This window comes from Erinaceus europaeus, chromosome 2, assembly GCF_950295315.1.
Source record: "Erinaceus europaeus chromosome 2, mEriEur2.1, whole genome shotgun sequence".
NCBI lineage: Eukaryota > Metazoa > Chordata > Mammalia > Eulipotyphla > Erinaceidae > Erinaceus > Erinaceus europaeus.
The window spans coordinates 82065776-82084470 of record NC_080163.1 but is presented as its reverse complement, the minus strand read 5'-3'; the positions used below and the strand labels follow the sequence as shown (position 1 = coordinate 82084470).

The window sequence follows — 18695 nt, the reverse complement described above, 5'->3', positions numbered from 1 at the left end:
TAAACCAGAAGAGATTCCTAGAGACAGCAAGTTATGAAGATTTCAGTACAGGAACATTTACTTATTCTCTTTGGACAGAGTTGTATGGGTCTCAAGATCTTAACATTAGTGGATCTTCTCAATTCCAGTTCCTTACTTTTCAATTTCAGATGTCCTTAACTGAGTTGGACTTTTGAGATTATCACTGACTCCTCTGAGCTATGGAAGTCTGAGATAAACACTATACCTTCAGCAAAATATAACCTGGTGGATTTGGCATACCTGGTCCTAAAATAGTGTCCTCATTAGAAAGAAATTTCTAAAATTAGAGGGATTCTAGATTATTCATCCCAATGTAAATACTATTTTCATATGTATATCTCATATATATACACATATTTAGTTCTAGCAAGCAAACATCTTGCTTGTATTTGGATCACTTAATCATTATACTCAGTAAATTTTTCCACTATCAAGGATTAGCTTTCTGACTTTTGAAGTAGAAAAATTACTTGTTTGCTTTTCTATGGAAACAGAAAACCTACTAAAATTATCCTCTAGTGTTAGCAGCTACATGTTGCATAGGACAGCATGAAAGTATAGATAACAGAGCACATATCATATTTGTAGTTTTTTTTTTCTGAGCTAGGGCCTCAGGCATGCATGCTTTCATTGTTTCCATGCCACTTTTTCATTTAGAGAGAAAGAGAGAGAGAGTGATACTGCAGCACCAGAACATTCTGCATTAATGTGGTGATGTGGTGGCACTCCTTGTGGTGACAAGGCTTGAGCCTGAGTAGTATGCATGACGAGGTGCTTTGCCTTACACTGCAAATCATCTCTCTAAACCAACAATGAAAAATTAAACTCTGTGTGTGTGTGGGAGGTGGCACTCCCAATTGAGCACACATGCTATCTCATGAACAAGGACACAGGTTTGAGCCCCAGGTCCTACCAGCAAGAGGGAAACTTCACCAGTGGTGAAGCAGTGCTGTGGGTTTTGCTCTCTTTCCTTCTCTATCTCTCCCACCTTCCTCCCTCAATATCTCTTGCCCTCAGTGTGGATTGACAATGTTAGGGAATGTGCCATTCTCTGAAGGGAGGTTGGACAAAATTCTCTATCTACCACCCAAAGAACATGGGTCCTGAAATTAGTGCAGCCTGGAATGTTCCTAGTTGTGATCACAGAATGTGAGCTCAGACCCATAGGGATGCAGAGGTTACATAGGTTCCTGTGCTGAATATGGGGTCAAATATGAATCAAATCAATGGGGTTTATAGTTAACAATATTTATATACTTTTCCCATATTTGGGAGCTACTCTCTTCTCTGATCCAGCTGTCTATGACACCATCTCCTCAGACAATACCTTGGGTCCACTATGACACCATCTCCTCAGACAATACCTTGGGTCCACCTGCATATTAGATGTCAGACTCAGGCAAAAACTAGTAAAGTCTTAGGCCTCTTGGAATACACCTAAAATAGACCTAATAGCTTTTTCCAAAATGGAGACCCCAAATCTTCATCTGCAATATTCTTGCCTTTAGGTTCATGATTAGTCAACAATTTGTCTTGCTTTATATCTTAACTCTTTTTCAGCCACCAGGTTCCAGATGATACCATGATGCCAACCTGACTTCCCTGGGCAGACGACCCCACCATGTGTCCTAGAGCCCCACCTTCCCAGATCCCTGCCCCACTAGGGAACGGTAGAGACAGGCTGGGAGTATGAGTTGACCTGCCAACGCCCATGTTCAACAGGAAAGCAATTGCAGAAAGCAGACCTTCCACCTTCTGCCCCCGACAAGGATTGTGGGTCCATACTCCCAGAGGGATAAAGAATAGGGAAGCTATCAAGGGAGTGGATTGGATATGGAGCTCTGGGGGTGGGAATTGTGTGGAAATGTACCCCTCTCATCCTATAGTCTTGTCAATACTTCCATTTTATAAATAAAAAATTTTAAAATTAAAGAAAATAAAGTTAAATAAATAAATAAATAAAATTAAAATGGGGGTAGGGAATTAGTTTAGTTTACCTGGTAGAGTGCACACTTGACTACACTGAAGGATCTGGTTCATCCCTCTGGTCACCACACTGGAGAACCATGCAGAGTGGTAAAGCAGTGTTAGAATGTCTCTCTAGTTCCCCTTGTCTCTCACTGTCTAAAAAAAAAATCCACTGGGAGCAGGGAGTGGAGAAATGGAGCATACACAGAGTCCTAGTGATAATCCTGATGGTAAAAAATAAACCAATAGTATCCGAGTTTATTTCAATGTTTCATACTATTTTGGTCATCTCTGGAGCTTCATTGCTCATAGAGACAGGAAAGCAGATTCAGAGACCAAGACAGAGAATACGAGAGGGAGGGAGGCAGGGAGAGGGGGGGGGGAGAGGGAGAGAGAGAGAGAGATTCTTTGAGTTCCATTGGGTCAGGTTTCAACCTGGGTGGTGCACAAGACAAAGCAGCACACTATCCAGGTGAACTAGTTTGCTGGCTGTATCTCTCACTATGGTACTTCACATCTCTCTAGAGAAAGCAATTATATAAAATAGTAATTTTTTCCCCCATCATGGGTTTCACTGCTCTAGGATAGACTTTTTCAGATAGACCAAGTGACTTTCCAGGAGAGCTATCTTGCAAGCCATAAAGCTGTAATTCTAACCTTTTTGTTTATATTGCTCATCAGAATAGATTTTTTTTTTTTTGCCTCCAGGGTTATTGCTGGGGCTCAGTGCCTGCACTATGAATCCACTGCTCCTGGAGGCCACTTTTTTTTTTCCCCATTTTGTTGACCTTGTTGTTGTAGCCTTATGGTTATTATTGTTGCTGTTGATGTTGTTCATTGTTGGATAGGACAGAGAGAAATGGAGACAGGAGGGGAAGATAGAGGGGGAGAGAAAGACAGACACCAGCAGACCTGCTTCACCGCCTATAAAGCGACTCCCCTGCAGGTGGGGAGCCGGGGCTCGAACCGGGATCCTTACGCAGGTCCTTGTGCTTTGTGTCACATGCGCTTAATCCCCTGTGCTATCGCCCGACCCCCCAGAATAGAATTTTAAGTGGCACACATGAAGGGATGAATTAAAGGTTTTAAACAACACTGGCACTAATTGCTGCAGTACATCATTGGGTTGCAATATCTATTAAAACATGCAAGGTAGCAAACTCTTTGCTGGCTCACCTTTCAGAAATTAGTCACATGAAAGCACTATTTTCTTCATGTGCTCATGAAGTTCCATCACTCACACTCTTCTTTAATCTCAGTCTAAGTTACAGCATCCTTTGTCATTCTGATTTTCAACAAATCATACACTTGTCCATTCTGCAATTATCTATACCACTAGCACAGTATTGTTTTTTTAAATTTTTTTTATGTTATTTCAATTAATTAATCAATTTTACCAGAGCATTACTCAGCTCTGGTTTATGGTGGTTCTGGGGATTGAACCTGGAACTTTTGGTGCCTCAGGCATGATAGGCTCTTTGCATTACCATTGTGCTATCTCCCCAGCTTTAGCACAGTATTATTAATGGTAAGTCCTATAATAATATTCATATTCAGTTGTAGCAAAAGCAATTCTGATATAATCATAAAACCAACAGCCTATAGGTGAAAACTTTTGCACTGCCACTGCATGAAAATACTATATTATATGCTGGTATAAGACAGCATATATTCATAGTCCAATATTATATGAATGCCACTGGATTATATACTAAATGTATTCCTTTATATATGGGAAGTTTTAAACAGTTCCATAAGAAATTGCAAATGATACTCACCAATCTTTGAACTAAGTCTCTCCCTGTGTTCAATATGAGACGCATCTCATGTTTGCTGCCTGAATTCCCTCCCGAAATTATATGTATTGATAGTTTTTCTTTCAAACACCTTTCTATTCATTTATGAATCATTCAGTCCTTATGTTCTGATTAACAATCTAATCCATGATTAACTTCCTAGCTTACTGTCATACTCAGCAACAGTATCCCCCTACTTCTTGCCACCAGCTACGGTTTGTGCTACATTTGCATTATTTATACTTTCCAGCATACTGATCTTTAAACAGGTAACACTCCTAGCAGTTCATATTAGCACTCTGGTTACTCAAAAACCAGTGCTGAATTCCAGACTGTGCACAGTAAGCCAGCAGTTCTTACCTTGGGTATACCAGATGGCTGGCAACCCACAAGGGAATCTCTTTTTCACTCTCTCTCCCTCTCTGCTTTTCACCCTTTATGTGAAAAAAGACTTTTATGGGGATAATACATTGTACTCATGTGTTAACAGTACTGTAAATCATTATCCTGCCACCCTGCATAAAAAAAGGAAAAAATACTTTGCTTGGAGCAGTGGTTTCTTGTATGCACTGGGAGCCCAGTGAAGCCCTAGAGGCAGAAAAAGGAGGAAAGAAATAAAAGTGTTTAAAAGGGTAAATGTTTATATGATGTATATTTTACTACAAAAGTTATTTTAATGGATCTTTAATAATATGCATTGTTTATGATGTTAGCTTTTCTTTAAATTTTTTTTAAATATCTTTATTTACCTATTGGATAGAGACAGTCAGAAGTCAAGAGGGAAGGGAGGGATAGAGAGGGTGAAAAACAGAGAGACACCTGCAGCATTGCTTCACCACTTGTGAAACTTTCCCCCCTTCAGGTGGGGACTGGGGGCTCGAACCTGGGTCCTTGTGCATTGTAATGTGTGCACTCAACCTGGTATGCCACCATCTGGCCCCTATGTTAGCTTTTCTATCAGAATAAAGTTTTTAAAAAATTTAGATCCTGCGGGGCAGGGAAGTGGCATGCCTCATTAAGCACACAAAGTAGTAACTTTGTGCAAGGGGCCAGGTTCAAGCCCTGGCTCCCCACCGACAAGAAGGAAAGCTTCACAAGCTTGAGTCTATCTTTTACTCTCCCTATTTCTCCTGCCTTTCTCAATTTCTTTCTTTCCTATGCAATACAATAGAAAGAAAAAAGAAAAAAAAGGCCAGGAGTGATGAATTTGTAGTGCCAGCATTGAGTCAGCAGTAACCCTTGTGGAAAAAAACCCAAACAATTGTATCCAGTTAATTTGGATATCCCAGCACATATGATTGGTTATTGGTAAAACTTTGTCAAAAAAAAAAAAACCTGACAAGAGCCTGGGAGCTGGTTCAGTAATAGAGTACATGTATCACACTGGTGCAGGCGCTGCCATGCAAGCTGCTTGACACGGTACCAGCTTCACAGGAAGTTCAGCACAGCTGGACTCTCCAGGTCAAACTCAAACCATCTTGCCTTTTGCCATGTATAGGGCTTGAAATTAAGCTGTGTATGGTCTTAAGAATTTTTACCTATGGCCAGGCTCAGATCCTGACAAAAGTAATGACAAAACCTGCACTGCACTCTGTAAGACTGATCATAATGGAACAAGCAATATCAGAAAACGCAGAATTTTTCAGGAGACTCCAAGAGGAACAATTGTTTCCCCTTTATCTACTTCCTTTAGTATTCCCACTAAAATATAGGGAAAGATTGGTGGTTCCCACAGTGGAGGGGCCACCCTACATAGCATAATTATAAATGGAAAGTTATAGTACCCACCTAAATGCAATGGGCCTTTTAATCTACCACCCACCACTATGTTTCCACTTCCTTATGCAGGAATAGTACACGAGAACCTAGGTCACATAGTGAGCATACACAGAAGATGGATTCCAGCTAGAGAGCTTAACTTTATGGAGAGGCTGGCCAGGTCAGCACCACCTTGATGCCTTCTCAGTAAAGGACAAAACAAAACTCATTGATCAAACAATGGAACCGATTTTATGAAAAACGGACTGCTCTATTTGTTTAAAGCCCCTAGAAACATAACAAGCTTAAACTTTCTATGAACCACACCTTCTGATGCATAGGGACAAGAGGATGGCATAAACATACAGGCAGAATATTAATCTTAATCAATAGGACATCTATCTGCCTAGCATGCAGATACAGGAATAACAAAAGACATAGAAACTGTGATGTGATCTCTAGGCAGAAAAGTGCCCCTGGAATGTGAATCTTCCACAAAGCAGGAGGTGTTCCCTATCTGTGCTGTTCTTACTTGGTGATTTTTGTATTAATAATCAAAGCCTTGGTGTTTTATATATTAGTGACCAAAGCCTTGGTGATTTTTGTATTAATAATCAAAGTCTTGGTGATTTATGTATTGGTGACCAAAGCCTTGGTGATTTTTGTTTTAATGATCTAAGCCTTATGAGACTATAAAAATAAATTTCTGCCTGAGCACGGCAGAGATGTCTCTCTCCTGCTTCTGAAGCAGTTGACATGTCTCTCATTCTTCCTCATCCACACTGATGCCCCTCCTCTTTCAGGGACCTCTGAGACCTGGTGGGGCTGTCTCCCAGCATCACATCCTGAATTTGATCCTCAGCATCACATGACCAAGAGTAGCATTAAGGGAACTCCATGAACGGTGGAGCAATGATTTGGTGTCTCCCTTGTACTTCCCTCCCCTTCCAGACATATCATTCTCCATTTCCCCATAGATATTATGGGACTAGAACACTAAGAAATCTCTCTCTTTGCCATCACTGATCACTTTCCTCAGGAATGTCCTCATTAGCTCTTCTGTGGGCCTCTCTAGGAACTTATCCTTATTACAGAGGAGGCTGGGTAATCCTGCTCTGCCACTTGAGGAAGACTCCTCCTGTAATATGTATATAGTCTAAAATGTTCCTAACTGTGACCATGGACTGTGAGATCAGACAAGGACTAGAGCTTACATAGACTCCTGCGCTAATTATTAATATACATGGGTCCTGGGTCAGACTGATGTGGGAAACTGTTCATCGCATTTATATGTCTTTTTCAAGTTTGGGAGCAACTCTCTGCTCTAACCCAGCTCTCAATTTCTATTCTCCACTCTGACACCATGCCCCCAGAGAATATTTCTAGTCCTCTTTCATGTTAGCAATTAAGCTCAAGTAAAGGTTACTAAAATTCTAGGCTTCTAGGTACATGCCTAAAATAGACATCCTAGCTTCTTTCCACCTTAGGGTCCCTATTCTCATTAGTTCTAATTCTACTCTTTGGTCCCTGTTTATTAAACATTTTGCCCTACTTTATACCTTATTGCTTTTCAGCTACTAAGTTCCATATATTACTACACTCCCGTCTTGACCTCCCAGGGCAGATAACTTCACCAATGGGTCCCAGAACCTCACCTGTCCAGAGCTCTATCCTACTTGGTAAAGACAGAGATAGGCTGGGGGTATACATTGCTTCCAGTGGAGAAGCAATTACATAAGCCCCTAAAAAATTTTGGTTCCTACTCCCCAGAGGGGGGAATGTTAGGGGAAGATGACCAGGGGCCTCTGAATACCAGGTCTATCAGGATCCAGAACATTTGTGACCAGGAACCATTGTTTTTGCCCCATTAATGAGAGAGAAGAGAATTTGAAGAACATGTCAGGAAGTCAAGCCATGTCTCCCCTATCAAAGTGGGGAGAGAAAAAAGAAAGGACATCTGGAAGTTGCAATAGGTGTAGGTGTGGCTTAGAAAAGAAGTGAAGATAGCACCTTGCTTTTGAATTGAATAAAATACCACACTAGGGAGAGAGGCAGGCTGGGAGTATAGATCGACCTGTCAATGTCCATGTTCAGCAGGGAAGTAATTACAGAAGCAAGACCTCCCGTCTTCTGCACCCCATAATGATCCTGGGTCCATACTCCCAGAGGGATAAAAAACAGGAAAGCTATCAAGAGAGGGGATTGGATACAGAGTTCTGGTGGTGGGACCTATGTGGAGTTGTGCCCTTCTTATACTATGGTCTTGTCAATATTTCCATTTTATAAATAAAAATTAAAAAAATAAGTGAATAAAAATAGGCATCAGTTTCCAAATGGGGTACTCCATCTTTGCTCAAATGGCCCATCTGCTTCTCTGGTTCATGACTTTTAATTTTCCTCATTAAAAGTTTAAAAAATCAGTCTTAAAAGTAAAAAAAAAAACAGAAAGAGATGTAGGGCATATACTCAACTGAGTACTACTCAACAGTTAAAAAGACTACATTGATATAGGCGCCAGATCAAATCGAAGGGGTTTATAGTTAACAATATTTATATATTATTCCTATATTTGGGAGCTACTTCTTCCCTGATCCAGCTTTCTAGTACTTTTTCCAACTCTGGCACCATCTCCTCAGAGAATACCTTGGGACTATCTGCATGTTATCTGTCAGGCTCAGGCAAAAACTAATTAAGTCATGGGGCCCTTGGAATATACCTAAAGTAGACCTACTAGCTTTTTCCAAAATGGAGACACCCCAAATCTCATCTGCTATATACTTGTCTTTAGGGTCTCGATTACTTAACAATTTGTTGTGCTTTATTTACATCTTAATGCTTTTTCAACCACCAAATTGCAGATGCTACAAGATGCCAACCTGACTTTGCTGGGTAGAAGACCTCACCAAGACCACACCAATGTGTCCTGGAACTCTGCTTCCCCAGAGCCCTGCCCCACTAGGGAAAGAAAGAGACAGGCTGGGAGTATAGATCGACCTGCCAATGCCCATGTTCAGCAGAGAAGCAATTACAGAAGCCAGACCTTCCACCTTCTGCATCCCACAATGATTTTGGGTCCTTGCTCCCAGAGGGATAAAGAGTAGGAAATCTTTTGTGGGGGGAGGGGGGGATGGAGAGTTCTGGTGGTGGGAATTGTAATTGTACCCCTCTTGTCCTATGGTCTTGTCAATATTTCCATTTTATAAATAAAAATAAAATAGTGCCTCTGGGCCAGGCAGTAGGCAGCAGGTTAAGGGCACATGGCACAAAACACAAGGACCTGCATAAGAATCCCAGTTGGAAGCCCTCAGGTCCCCACCTGCTGGGGGGTTGCTTCACAGGTGGTGAAGAAGGTCTTCAGGTATCTATCTTTCTGTCTTCCCCTCCTCTCTTCATTTCTCTCTGTCCTATCCAACAACAACAACAGCAACAACAACAACAACAACAATAAACAACAAGGGTTTCGCAAAAGGAAGAAAAATGGCCTCCAGGAGCAGTGGATTCATAGTGCAGGCACTGAGCTCCAGCAATAACCTGGGAGGCAAACAAGCAAACAAACAAACAAACAAACAAAAACATATAATAGCCTTGGAGGCCACGCATGATCTATACTTTTTCTGTGCCTCTTTGACCTTGTCACTGACTTCCTTTTCCCCTACATCATGTCAATCCAGTCAACGTGGTCTCTCCTTTGTGCACCTCTAAAATGCCTATACACTGCTGTCTCAGAGGTTTGATACTTACCATTCCCTCTGCCTGAAGTTCAATTTTTCCCTAAATAACATGACTTGAATTTCTTAAAACTGTTCTTAAGTTGTCATCATATTTAACATTTGAACCCTACACTGGATTTCACTATGTTTTTCTTTGCTCAGCTTTCTACTTTTCTCATGATGTTTAAAAGCCTGATGGCAAGTTATATAAGCTACTAAAGTTTCTTATTTGTTCTTCCCACTTCTCAATTAGAATGCAAAATAATAAGTAGTTTTGAATGCATGAACAAACTAGAGTGGTACTCAGTGACTTTAGTTACTCACACTAGTGGTACTAGTGTGTAGGCCTTGAAAGCATGAGGCTCCACACTGGGTCCCAGGCACAGATTATGACAAGGTAGAGCCCTTGTCTCACTATCCTTTTTTTTTCCTTAATTATCTTTCTTTATTTATTGTATAGAGACAGTCACAAATTGAGAGGAAGGGAGAGGTATAGAGAGAGACAGGAAGAAACCTGCAGCACCACTTCACCACTTGTGAAACTTTCCCCCTGCAGGTGGGGACCAGGGGCTTGAACCTGGGCCCTCACACGTTGTAACGTGCGCTCAACCAGGTGCACCACTACCCTGCCCCATCTCACTCTCTCATAAGATAAACTTCTCTCTTTCTCTCTCTTTTAAATTTCTTTTAAGGATACTCAGTAAATACAGATGGTTGAAATCCATTCAATTCTTGAATTTTGAAGTTCTTTGTTAAAAGCTAACTTTATAAAGTGAATTTCTACTCTGCTTGAAATGACACGCAAGTCTCAGTGCCGCATATTCAAATTTTAAGTTTGACCTAGTTCTGGAAAAAAAAGCTGAATTTCATATAATAGTATTTTATAATTAAGACCTTGATAAGTCAGACTCGTTTCTGCTTTTTACCTTCCCATGCGACTTGACCTCCCTGAAGAACCTTGAATGAGCAGTCATAGATACATAGGTCCCTTAGTATCTTTCTTCCATGAGCATGCCACATAGATGTGTCCATTTAGTGATAAGCTTGATTACAAAGCAGATTTATGACTTTCAGTTTGAGGCTCATAATCGAAATACTTTTTCTTTCTTGATAAATGGTATCAGGTATCTCTCATTAGGGTTCAGCATCAGTTGTTTTCCCCACTGAAGTGCTCCCAATATGAACAGCATGCACATTACAGAGACTGTACTTTAAGTCTCACTACTTCTCACATCCTTACAAATTTGAGGAAAAACCACACTTCACACTCAGTGACATATCTTTTCGAGATGAAGTGGGGATTCCAAAATCACACAGGCACTGGGTGGAAAGCCAGATTATTTAAAACATATTCTCCAAATATGACAAAACACAATTTTTTATGTAGTGCAATGAACACACAGAAAAAAACCCCTGATTTTATCATGTAAGAAAAGTATGATAGCCAATTCTGACTTTTCAAATTTCACTGTACTACAATCAAATCTATAAAATTGCTGGAAATACAAGAACTAAAATTTGAAATTTGCAAAATCTGCTACAACTACTATAAGGTGACTACAAAGTCAAGCAAACTATATTAAAATTATTATATTCTTTGGAAATCTGGTTTTAAAGAATATAGAGGAAAAGGTTTTGTATTTATTGTTTGTCATTTCTATTGGTAATACACATCTCTGGGTCTGAGTCCAATCTGGAAGGGGAGCAAAGAGGTCAAATTAATTTAAGTGTGACAGGAATCCTTAATTTACATATAAGTGAGAAATATTGTTAGGATATCATGGAGAAATACTGGCAAAGAAAGAAAACCCAGTCATCTATAAAAACACTTTAGCTTCTTCCAAGGGAGAGGATGGGATACGAAACTCTGATGGTGGGAATTGTATATAACTGTACCCCTCTTATCCCACAATCTTGTTGATAATTATTAAATCACTAATAAAAAAATTAAAAATGATTGAATTTAAAATAAATTAAAAAAATAAAAAATGCTTTAGCTTCACTTGCATTTTAAAATGTAATCAATAACATATCTCAAATGAACTCCCATTCAACATGCATTTTAGAGTGGAGAGAAATGCTATGGTAATAAATGCAGCAAGTATTGGGCTGTAGGAAGAGTCACGGTATATTTTTCTGTGTTGTTCTATGCAAAAATGTGTCATGACTTTTCAGACAGCCCAATATTTTAAATTCATTCCCTCACAAATAAACATGAATTTTATAATATTTCAGATAGGAATATCTATAAATGAACAGAAATCCATAGCTAAATGAAAAGCCAAATTAGGAGAGTGCTATGCAGATGTTTCAAACTGTCATATCATCTTGAGAGAAAACATTTTAAGCAATCATAATGTATAATTACTTACTTACTCAATTGCTCTTAGTGTTTCTTAAGAAAGCATTTCTATCTCCTCCCTGCTGTCTCCATTCAACCCCCTGCTCTGACAATTCTACTATTAGCATTTGACTGAGATAGCAATTCAGACATTGTAATAAATCGCCCTTCGAGGAATTAGAAAATATTTCAACAAACTGATAGTAGATTATTGAAAAAAGTCAATCATTTCTGCTATATTTTTATTATTAATTCTCTGTGGTATGGTTAAATAGTAATATAAAATCATAGGATTCCATATACTTTGAAGAATGCCTTTCTAAATGATCTTTGGAAAATCGTTTTCCCAACAGAGAGTATTAAGGATCTACACCTTGTTCTAATCTATCACTTTGCAAGTTAGACAAGATGGTACTTAACAGTCATCACAAATAGTGCTGAAGTCCCAGAGGTCCTTGAAATCACCACTTCCTAGAGAAAAGAGAGCTGCAATATGTATGCATCCATTAAAATACATGAAGTATGCAGTATAAATTATAAAATGTAAGTCATGGCTCCATTTTCCAAGAAGTAAAACTAAGTTTTTGTTCAGCAAAAATAAATAAATAAATAAATAAATAAAAATAAAGAAATAAAAATCAATGAGGATCTTAAAGAGAACTCATTGAATCTCTGGGGGAAAAAAATTGTCTTCTGGTTTCTTAGCACTTCTTCCCACTGTTGAAGCAAAAACCAAAACAAACAAAAAACAAATAAATACTTGATCTTGCTGACCGAACTCTGGTGTCTCAGCCATGAACACAGCCACCTTCACTGCTCAGCCAGCTGGACGCTGAGCAATGAACATTGGAATCATCATTTCAAAATCATGTGGAAGTAGGTGGCTCCTATGCTCTAGGATTTCCAGCTTAAAGAGCTGAAGTTCCTTCAAAAGGTCTCTGGTATAATGTCAGTTTTACTTCATCAACATTTTCTTAATTTCTGTCCGTTTTTGAAGTGAGGCTTTCTAGTTCCCCCATAGAATCAGTGAGCTATCTAACAAATTATCTTCTCCCATCCCAGTTTCACCCACCAACCTAGAGATGGGAACAGAGTAAAAATTATCCAGATATCAAGACAGAAATAATGAAGCTGAATAGCCTCTGGGTTACGTGGTGTGTAGTAAGAGAAAACACTCCTACTTGTCCTTTTATTGAGATTACTAACATGTATATTTATGATAGGAAGTTTTTATTCCAGGAGAGATGGCCATTATCTCCTTTTTACCAGCTGTATTGATTGCTTTTTTTTTACTTTGGTCTAGCAAGAAATTTACAGGTTCCTAGCAGGGGAATATATATATATATATATATATATATATATATATATATATATATATATATATTATTGTTTTTATTTATTTATTGGGTAGAGGCAGCCATAAATTGAGAGAAAGGCAGAGATAGAGAGGGAGAAAAACAGTGAGACACCTGCAACACTGCTTCACCACTCACAAAGCTTTCCCCCTGCAGTTGGGGACCAGGGGCTTGAATCCAAGTTCTTGTGCATTGTAACATATGCACTCAGCCAAATGTGCCACCACCTGACCCCTGAATATTTTGTTTCTCATTTCTGTTTCCCTGTTACCATTGCACCCTGAAAGGTATCAGCTTTTCTTTTCATGTCCAAGTTGAATAGAAAGGCTTCTATTTTACTCTTTGCAAAGTTTTTTTTAAAGCTATTAAGGAAAGATTTCTATTAAGCTCATCTCTAAATCATTTTTTGTGGGTGAAAGTGCCTGGCACATAATAAAAATTCATAAATGCTTCTAAATGAACTGTACTCAAACTTTCTGAAGATGACGCCTTTCCAACCTAATGGAAACACACCTTCCCTACAATTATCTTATTTAATACACCATTTTTTAGCTTCTATTTAATAACTGAACACATTCAAATATTTAATCACATGGATGACAGTCTCAGTGTAGCTCCCTATAACCAACTTTATTTTAAATTGACTTTGGATTATTATATGTCCTCTTACTTATTTATGATATAAAATTTTAGGGACAGGAAAGCATTAACATTTGTACCAAAGTAGCAGAAGTTATAGAGGCACTTTCACTGAGTAATCTGGAGAAAAATTTTGTAACAACTTTTGAGTATATAACTTCATAACCTCAAATGCTGGAGGGGGTTATTCTAGATGATCTCTAAGCATTTCCCCCCCCAATTCTCAGGATTGCCTAGATTAAATTAAGTAAACTCATAAGAAAACAGAATGGTATGCTTATATAACTTAATAATAACTGTTTCAATGTGTCTACATGAGGTGAGGTGGGAAGTAAAAACATTTGAAAAATATTGCAACCTGGCCTAGAGATATAGCTTATCTGGTAAGAAGTAGGCTCTGAGATTTGTGCAGCCCACCACAATACAAATTTTACCCTTTGAATTTATCTTGTAATATGGAAAATGATCTAATAATTAAGTGAATCAACAACAGATAAGAGAATCTGCTTGAAGAGATCAGTGGAGTGAGAGAAACATGAATAAAACGAGTCCGATAATCAACAAAGTAAATAAACAAGTTTGAATGGCCATAAATATTATCAGTCTTATTTTATATTTTCTTTTTAAAATTTATTATTATTATTATTATTCCTCCAGGGTTACTGCTGGGGCTTGGTGCCTGCACTACAAATTTACTGCTCCTGGAGAACATTTTTCCCATTTTGTTGCCCTTGTTGTTGTTATTGCTATTATTGCTATTGTTGGATAGCACAGAGAGAAATTGAGAGAGGAAAGGGTGAAGGGGTGGGGAAGAAAGACACCTGCAGACGTGCTTCACTGCTTAAAGCGACCCCCCTGCAGGTGGGGAGCCAGGGGCTCGAACCAGGATCCTTAACGCTGGTCCTTGCACTTCGTGCCATGTGCACTTAACCTGCTGCGCTACCGCCTGGCCCCCATTATTTTTTCTTTTCCTTGGTAGCATAGGGAGGAAAATTAACCCCCAAATTACTCTTATACAACATATGAACACAGGAAACATTTATATGTACACATACATTACAAAAAGAGATATGAGTTCATTTTTAAAAAATAAAACACTAAGCAAACATTATGCTAACTGAAAAAGTGCCTAGAGAGCTACACACATCCATGTTGTTAAATATAGAAACAAACAGTAATGAGAATCATTATCTCCAGTTTCCAAGGATACCAGGATAAGCACTACTCCTAAATTACAGTTCATTCAGCAAAGGGCACAGAGTAATTTATATTCAGGGTCATTGTTAGCAGATGTAGAAGGAGGACCAGGATAAATTATCCTGTTTTTCATATTCTGTGTTTCCTGTTCTAGTTCTCAGCCCTCAAACAACCTTTGGGCTCTATTTTTGACCAATGTTTTACAAATGAAACTTGAAAAAACTGGACAGTAGCAATTTCCAAGAGAAAAAGAATTTACAGAGAATAGGGCAGTCTGAGATGTGATTAATACTTGAGTGTAAGGAAGCAAAGTGGGGAAAAGAGATGACATGGCCATTTGCTTTGTAAAAAGGAAAGGAGGTTAATTTTATACCTATTATACTAGTTGCCATCTTTCAGTTGTCTAGCCAACCAGAGTTACCCAGTCAAGCTTTTGGAGCTTATCACTCTTATTAAACAGTCATAGTTTCAAGAATCAAACTATCATTTTCAACTTGTTCTATCTTCTAGATTCTAGGGCCAAGGCTTTTCATATAGTAGCTTGCTATTTGTTTCTACAGCAATAGAAATATAAGCATTACCTTCTGGCAACCTCAGAGACATTGCTTGTGAATCATTTATTTGTTTACACAAGACCATTTCCTGATTGCTTTTGACATGAAAAGCATGGTACCAAGTTAGGTAGGCAGTAACAAGAAGTCATCTGAAACTTCATTGTCCTGCTGAGGGGTGATCAGGTAAAGAAAGTGTCAGCAGCTGATCATGCCTTTAGGTAGTTTAAAGAAAAAAGTTATTTTTCCTCTTCATCAGATTTTTGCTTATCAAAATAATAATGTGAATTTCATAGATTAATTTTAGATTTATCCTAAGCTTAGAAAAAAACATAAAAATATGATCCAGAGGCAACAGCGATTTTCCATTTTGTTCATCCCCATCACCAGTCTACTGAACACAGACAGACTTCCCATGCAAGCTTTCACATGCTTCATTCTAAATGACAGGAGACATTGTTTCAGGCTAAGCACCTAAGCTGAATGTAACAATATATAGAGAATAAATTGCCTGTTTTAATAGTGAAGACCTCCTAAGGTCTCCCCCCTTTTTTTTTTTACAGCAGTTACATTAATTGAAACTGTTCACTGCTTCTAAGTGGGGAAAGAAATGAAAAACAAAGGTCTAGTGGTTATGTAACATATGCAGTATATTTCAATAAGGTACAATATTTTAATATGAAGTCAAAACAGACACTATGTGTTCTTAAACTTTTTCCTATACATTTTAGATGACTTGAATATCACACTGAGATGCACTATCTTTATTATTTCATTTAAAAATAGAGTGCTACTTTAAAAATAGACTCAATTTTTGTACTGAAAAATACTTATAAATAAATAATGGCAATTTTTAAAGCTATATGAAATGAAAAAAATGGTGCAACTCTTAAAGCTACATAAATAAATATTTTAGAACATTATTCTGACACCTGTATTTCTAACAGGGGCAACATTTTTTGATAAAATGGCTTCAGACATGGTTTTTATGTCTGGACCCTTAAGTTTGAAAATGTTCAAGTTGAGGCCATTCAACTAAACAGTCTCTAACTTTTCTTCTCCCACCCAAGATAAGTACTAGGTATGGCAAAAACATGACACTGAAGTGAAACATCACACACACACACACACACACACACACACACACACAGAGTCAATGAATCATTAGTTGAAAGTAGGTCTTTTCCAGTAACATAGATCAGTCCTCACAAAGTCCCTGAAGACATAAACTGGCTTAAATTGAGGGATACTATTAACTCTCTCTAATTGTGTATAATCAACTTAAAAAAAGAAGTCTTCATTATTGGAAGTACCCTACCCACCAATATAGGAGTCCAAAATTTGCACTTGGCTCTGTGAAAGAAGAACTTCATATGGTCTTTTTTTTTTTTAATTCCATTATTCTAATATCTAAAGTATGGTCATACTCATTGCATAAGTCTTCCAAAAATACTTCCTAGTAGCTCACCACTTCACCCCCACTTTTAACTAGAAAGTGTCCAATTGGCATTCCTCAAATAAAAAAGGCAGCAAGAACACCCGTGAGTATTGCTACACATTTTTAAAAGTGGATTAAGGACAACAGGAAAGGGATAGCGTTGACACCGGAGGCTGAGGTCTAGTCGCTGTTGGAGTTGGTTCAACTCAGCTCAGCCCAGATCCAGTGCAGCCTCCCCAGCTGGTCACTCCTTGGCTGGAGGCTGCCGACCTGGGAGACCACAGTTCTCCTCAGCACTGTGGTGCTCGATAAGGGGGTGGTGGTGATGATGTGTGGCTGGGGTGGCTGGGGCCATCTGGAAGCAGAATGGGGTATCTGGGCTGTGTGGGTATTGGGGCGGAGATGACCCAAGAGTTGTGTGAGAGAAGGCACCAGGAGTTGGAGTGCTAAGAGACATGTCTGGAGGCTGCTTTCAGCTGCGATGCCAGGGAAGATGCAGCAAGTTGGCTGCTCTCGGGGGTCGTAGTGGGTCTCCCGGGTGGGGCTAGTGGAAGCACCCTTGTGCGCTCCCGGAGGCCCCCCGCGTCCCAGGCCGGCCGGGGTGCGCTGCTGCCGCAGCGAGGGCGAGAGGCCAGCAGGGAAGCAAGTGACAGGTCGGTGCCTCCCTCCAGGAGCCGGCTGGCGCGACGGGCCGGCGGCGCGCACTCACCTATGCACAGCTGGATCGCGTAGGCGTAGTAGGACCAGCCCAGCAGCAGGCTGATGAACACCACCGGGATCCAGTACAGCACCCGCCGGCACCGTCTCCTGACGCTGCCGGGGCCCGAGGGCGCCATCTTCCAGCAGCATCCACCTGCCCAGCTCCAGTGCGACCGCCGCCCGCGGGCCTGGCTCCCGGTCGGGCTGGCCGCGCCCGACGCCCCCAGCGCCCCCGGCGGGACCAGCCCGGGGGCGGCGGCCGGGTGCTCTGCGGCCACTGCCGCCGCCGTGGCGCTTGCTAACTCCCCATCGCGCAGCCCCGGCCGGCTCGCTGACTCTCAGCTCCTCAGCGCCGCCGAGGTTGTGGCAGCGAGAGGAGGATGAAGACGACCAGAAGGAGGGTGGTGGGGAGGAGGCGGGAGACTCAGCCCCGCCTCCGTCCCGTCACCCGCCAGCCCGCCCGCCCGCTAGCTCACCGGAGCCGCCTTTAAAGAGCAGCCGGCTACGCCCTCCCGCGGGCTTTCCCGGCACTGGGGGGCCCTGTCTGCCGCGCCCTGAACCCGCGCGCTGCGCCCCCGGAAAGGCGCCTCAAGGGCGCTGAGGAGGCAGCGGTGTGTCCGCCTTGACCCGCGGTAGCCAGATCTAGTCCCGCTCTCCGGTAGGAGGTTGGGTCAACACACTCTGCCCCTCGGGGCAGCCTGGTCCTGAAATGAGGGCAGTCTAGAATGTTCCTAGCTATGACCAGGGACTGCGACCTCAGACTGACAGGGCTGCAGAGGTTACACAGGCTCCTGTGCTGAATATGAATAGTCATGGGTCCTAGGTCAGATAGATTGGGTTTTATAGTTAATGGTATTTATACACTTTCCTAATATTTGAGAGCTACTCTCTGTCCTGAACAGCTTTCTAGTCCTGTTCTGGACTCTGACACTATCTTCCCAGACAGTACTTTTAACCCACCTGCATGTTAGCTGTTGGACTCAGGCAAAAATTTGTAAAGTCATGGAACATACCTAAAATAATGTGAGTTACTGGAGGGGCAGCAACAGCTCACTGAGCTGCTCTCTCTCCGGGTGTCCAGTGCTGACGTGGGCGCCCTCCACCGGGCACTGGGGGGAGGCCACACTGGGCCAAGAGATGCGCTGGGCTGGGGCGTGGCAGCCTGCCCAGAGAGAAGACAAGTCAGTCAGCCTGGTAAATGTGCCACTAGAAAGATTTTTGG

At 40.7% G+C, this 18695-nt stretch overlaps 1 protein-coding gene across 3 annotated transcripts in view; it reads right to left on the bottom strand.

The window, feature by feature from the left end:
• Positions 1-17900, bottom strand: part of ZDHHC2 (zinc finger DHHC-type palmitoyltransferase 2) — a 110127-nt gene extending 92227 nt beyond the window's left edge. For 2 of the 3 annotated variants that reach the window (XM_007516279.3, XM_060183416.1), the window contains exon 1: positions 17484-17898. In XM_007516279.3, coding sequence (XP_007516341.1) covers positions 17484-17610 — 127 coding nt within the window. In that variant the 5' untranslated portion in view covers positions 17611-17898. Of the gene's footprint in view, positions 1-17483 lie in introns of all 3 variants that reach the window. The other variant, XM_060183419.1, reaches the window with a different exon arrangement.
• Positions 17901-18695: the final 795 nt, after the last annotated feature.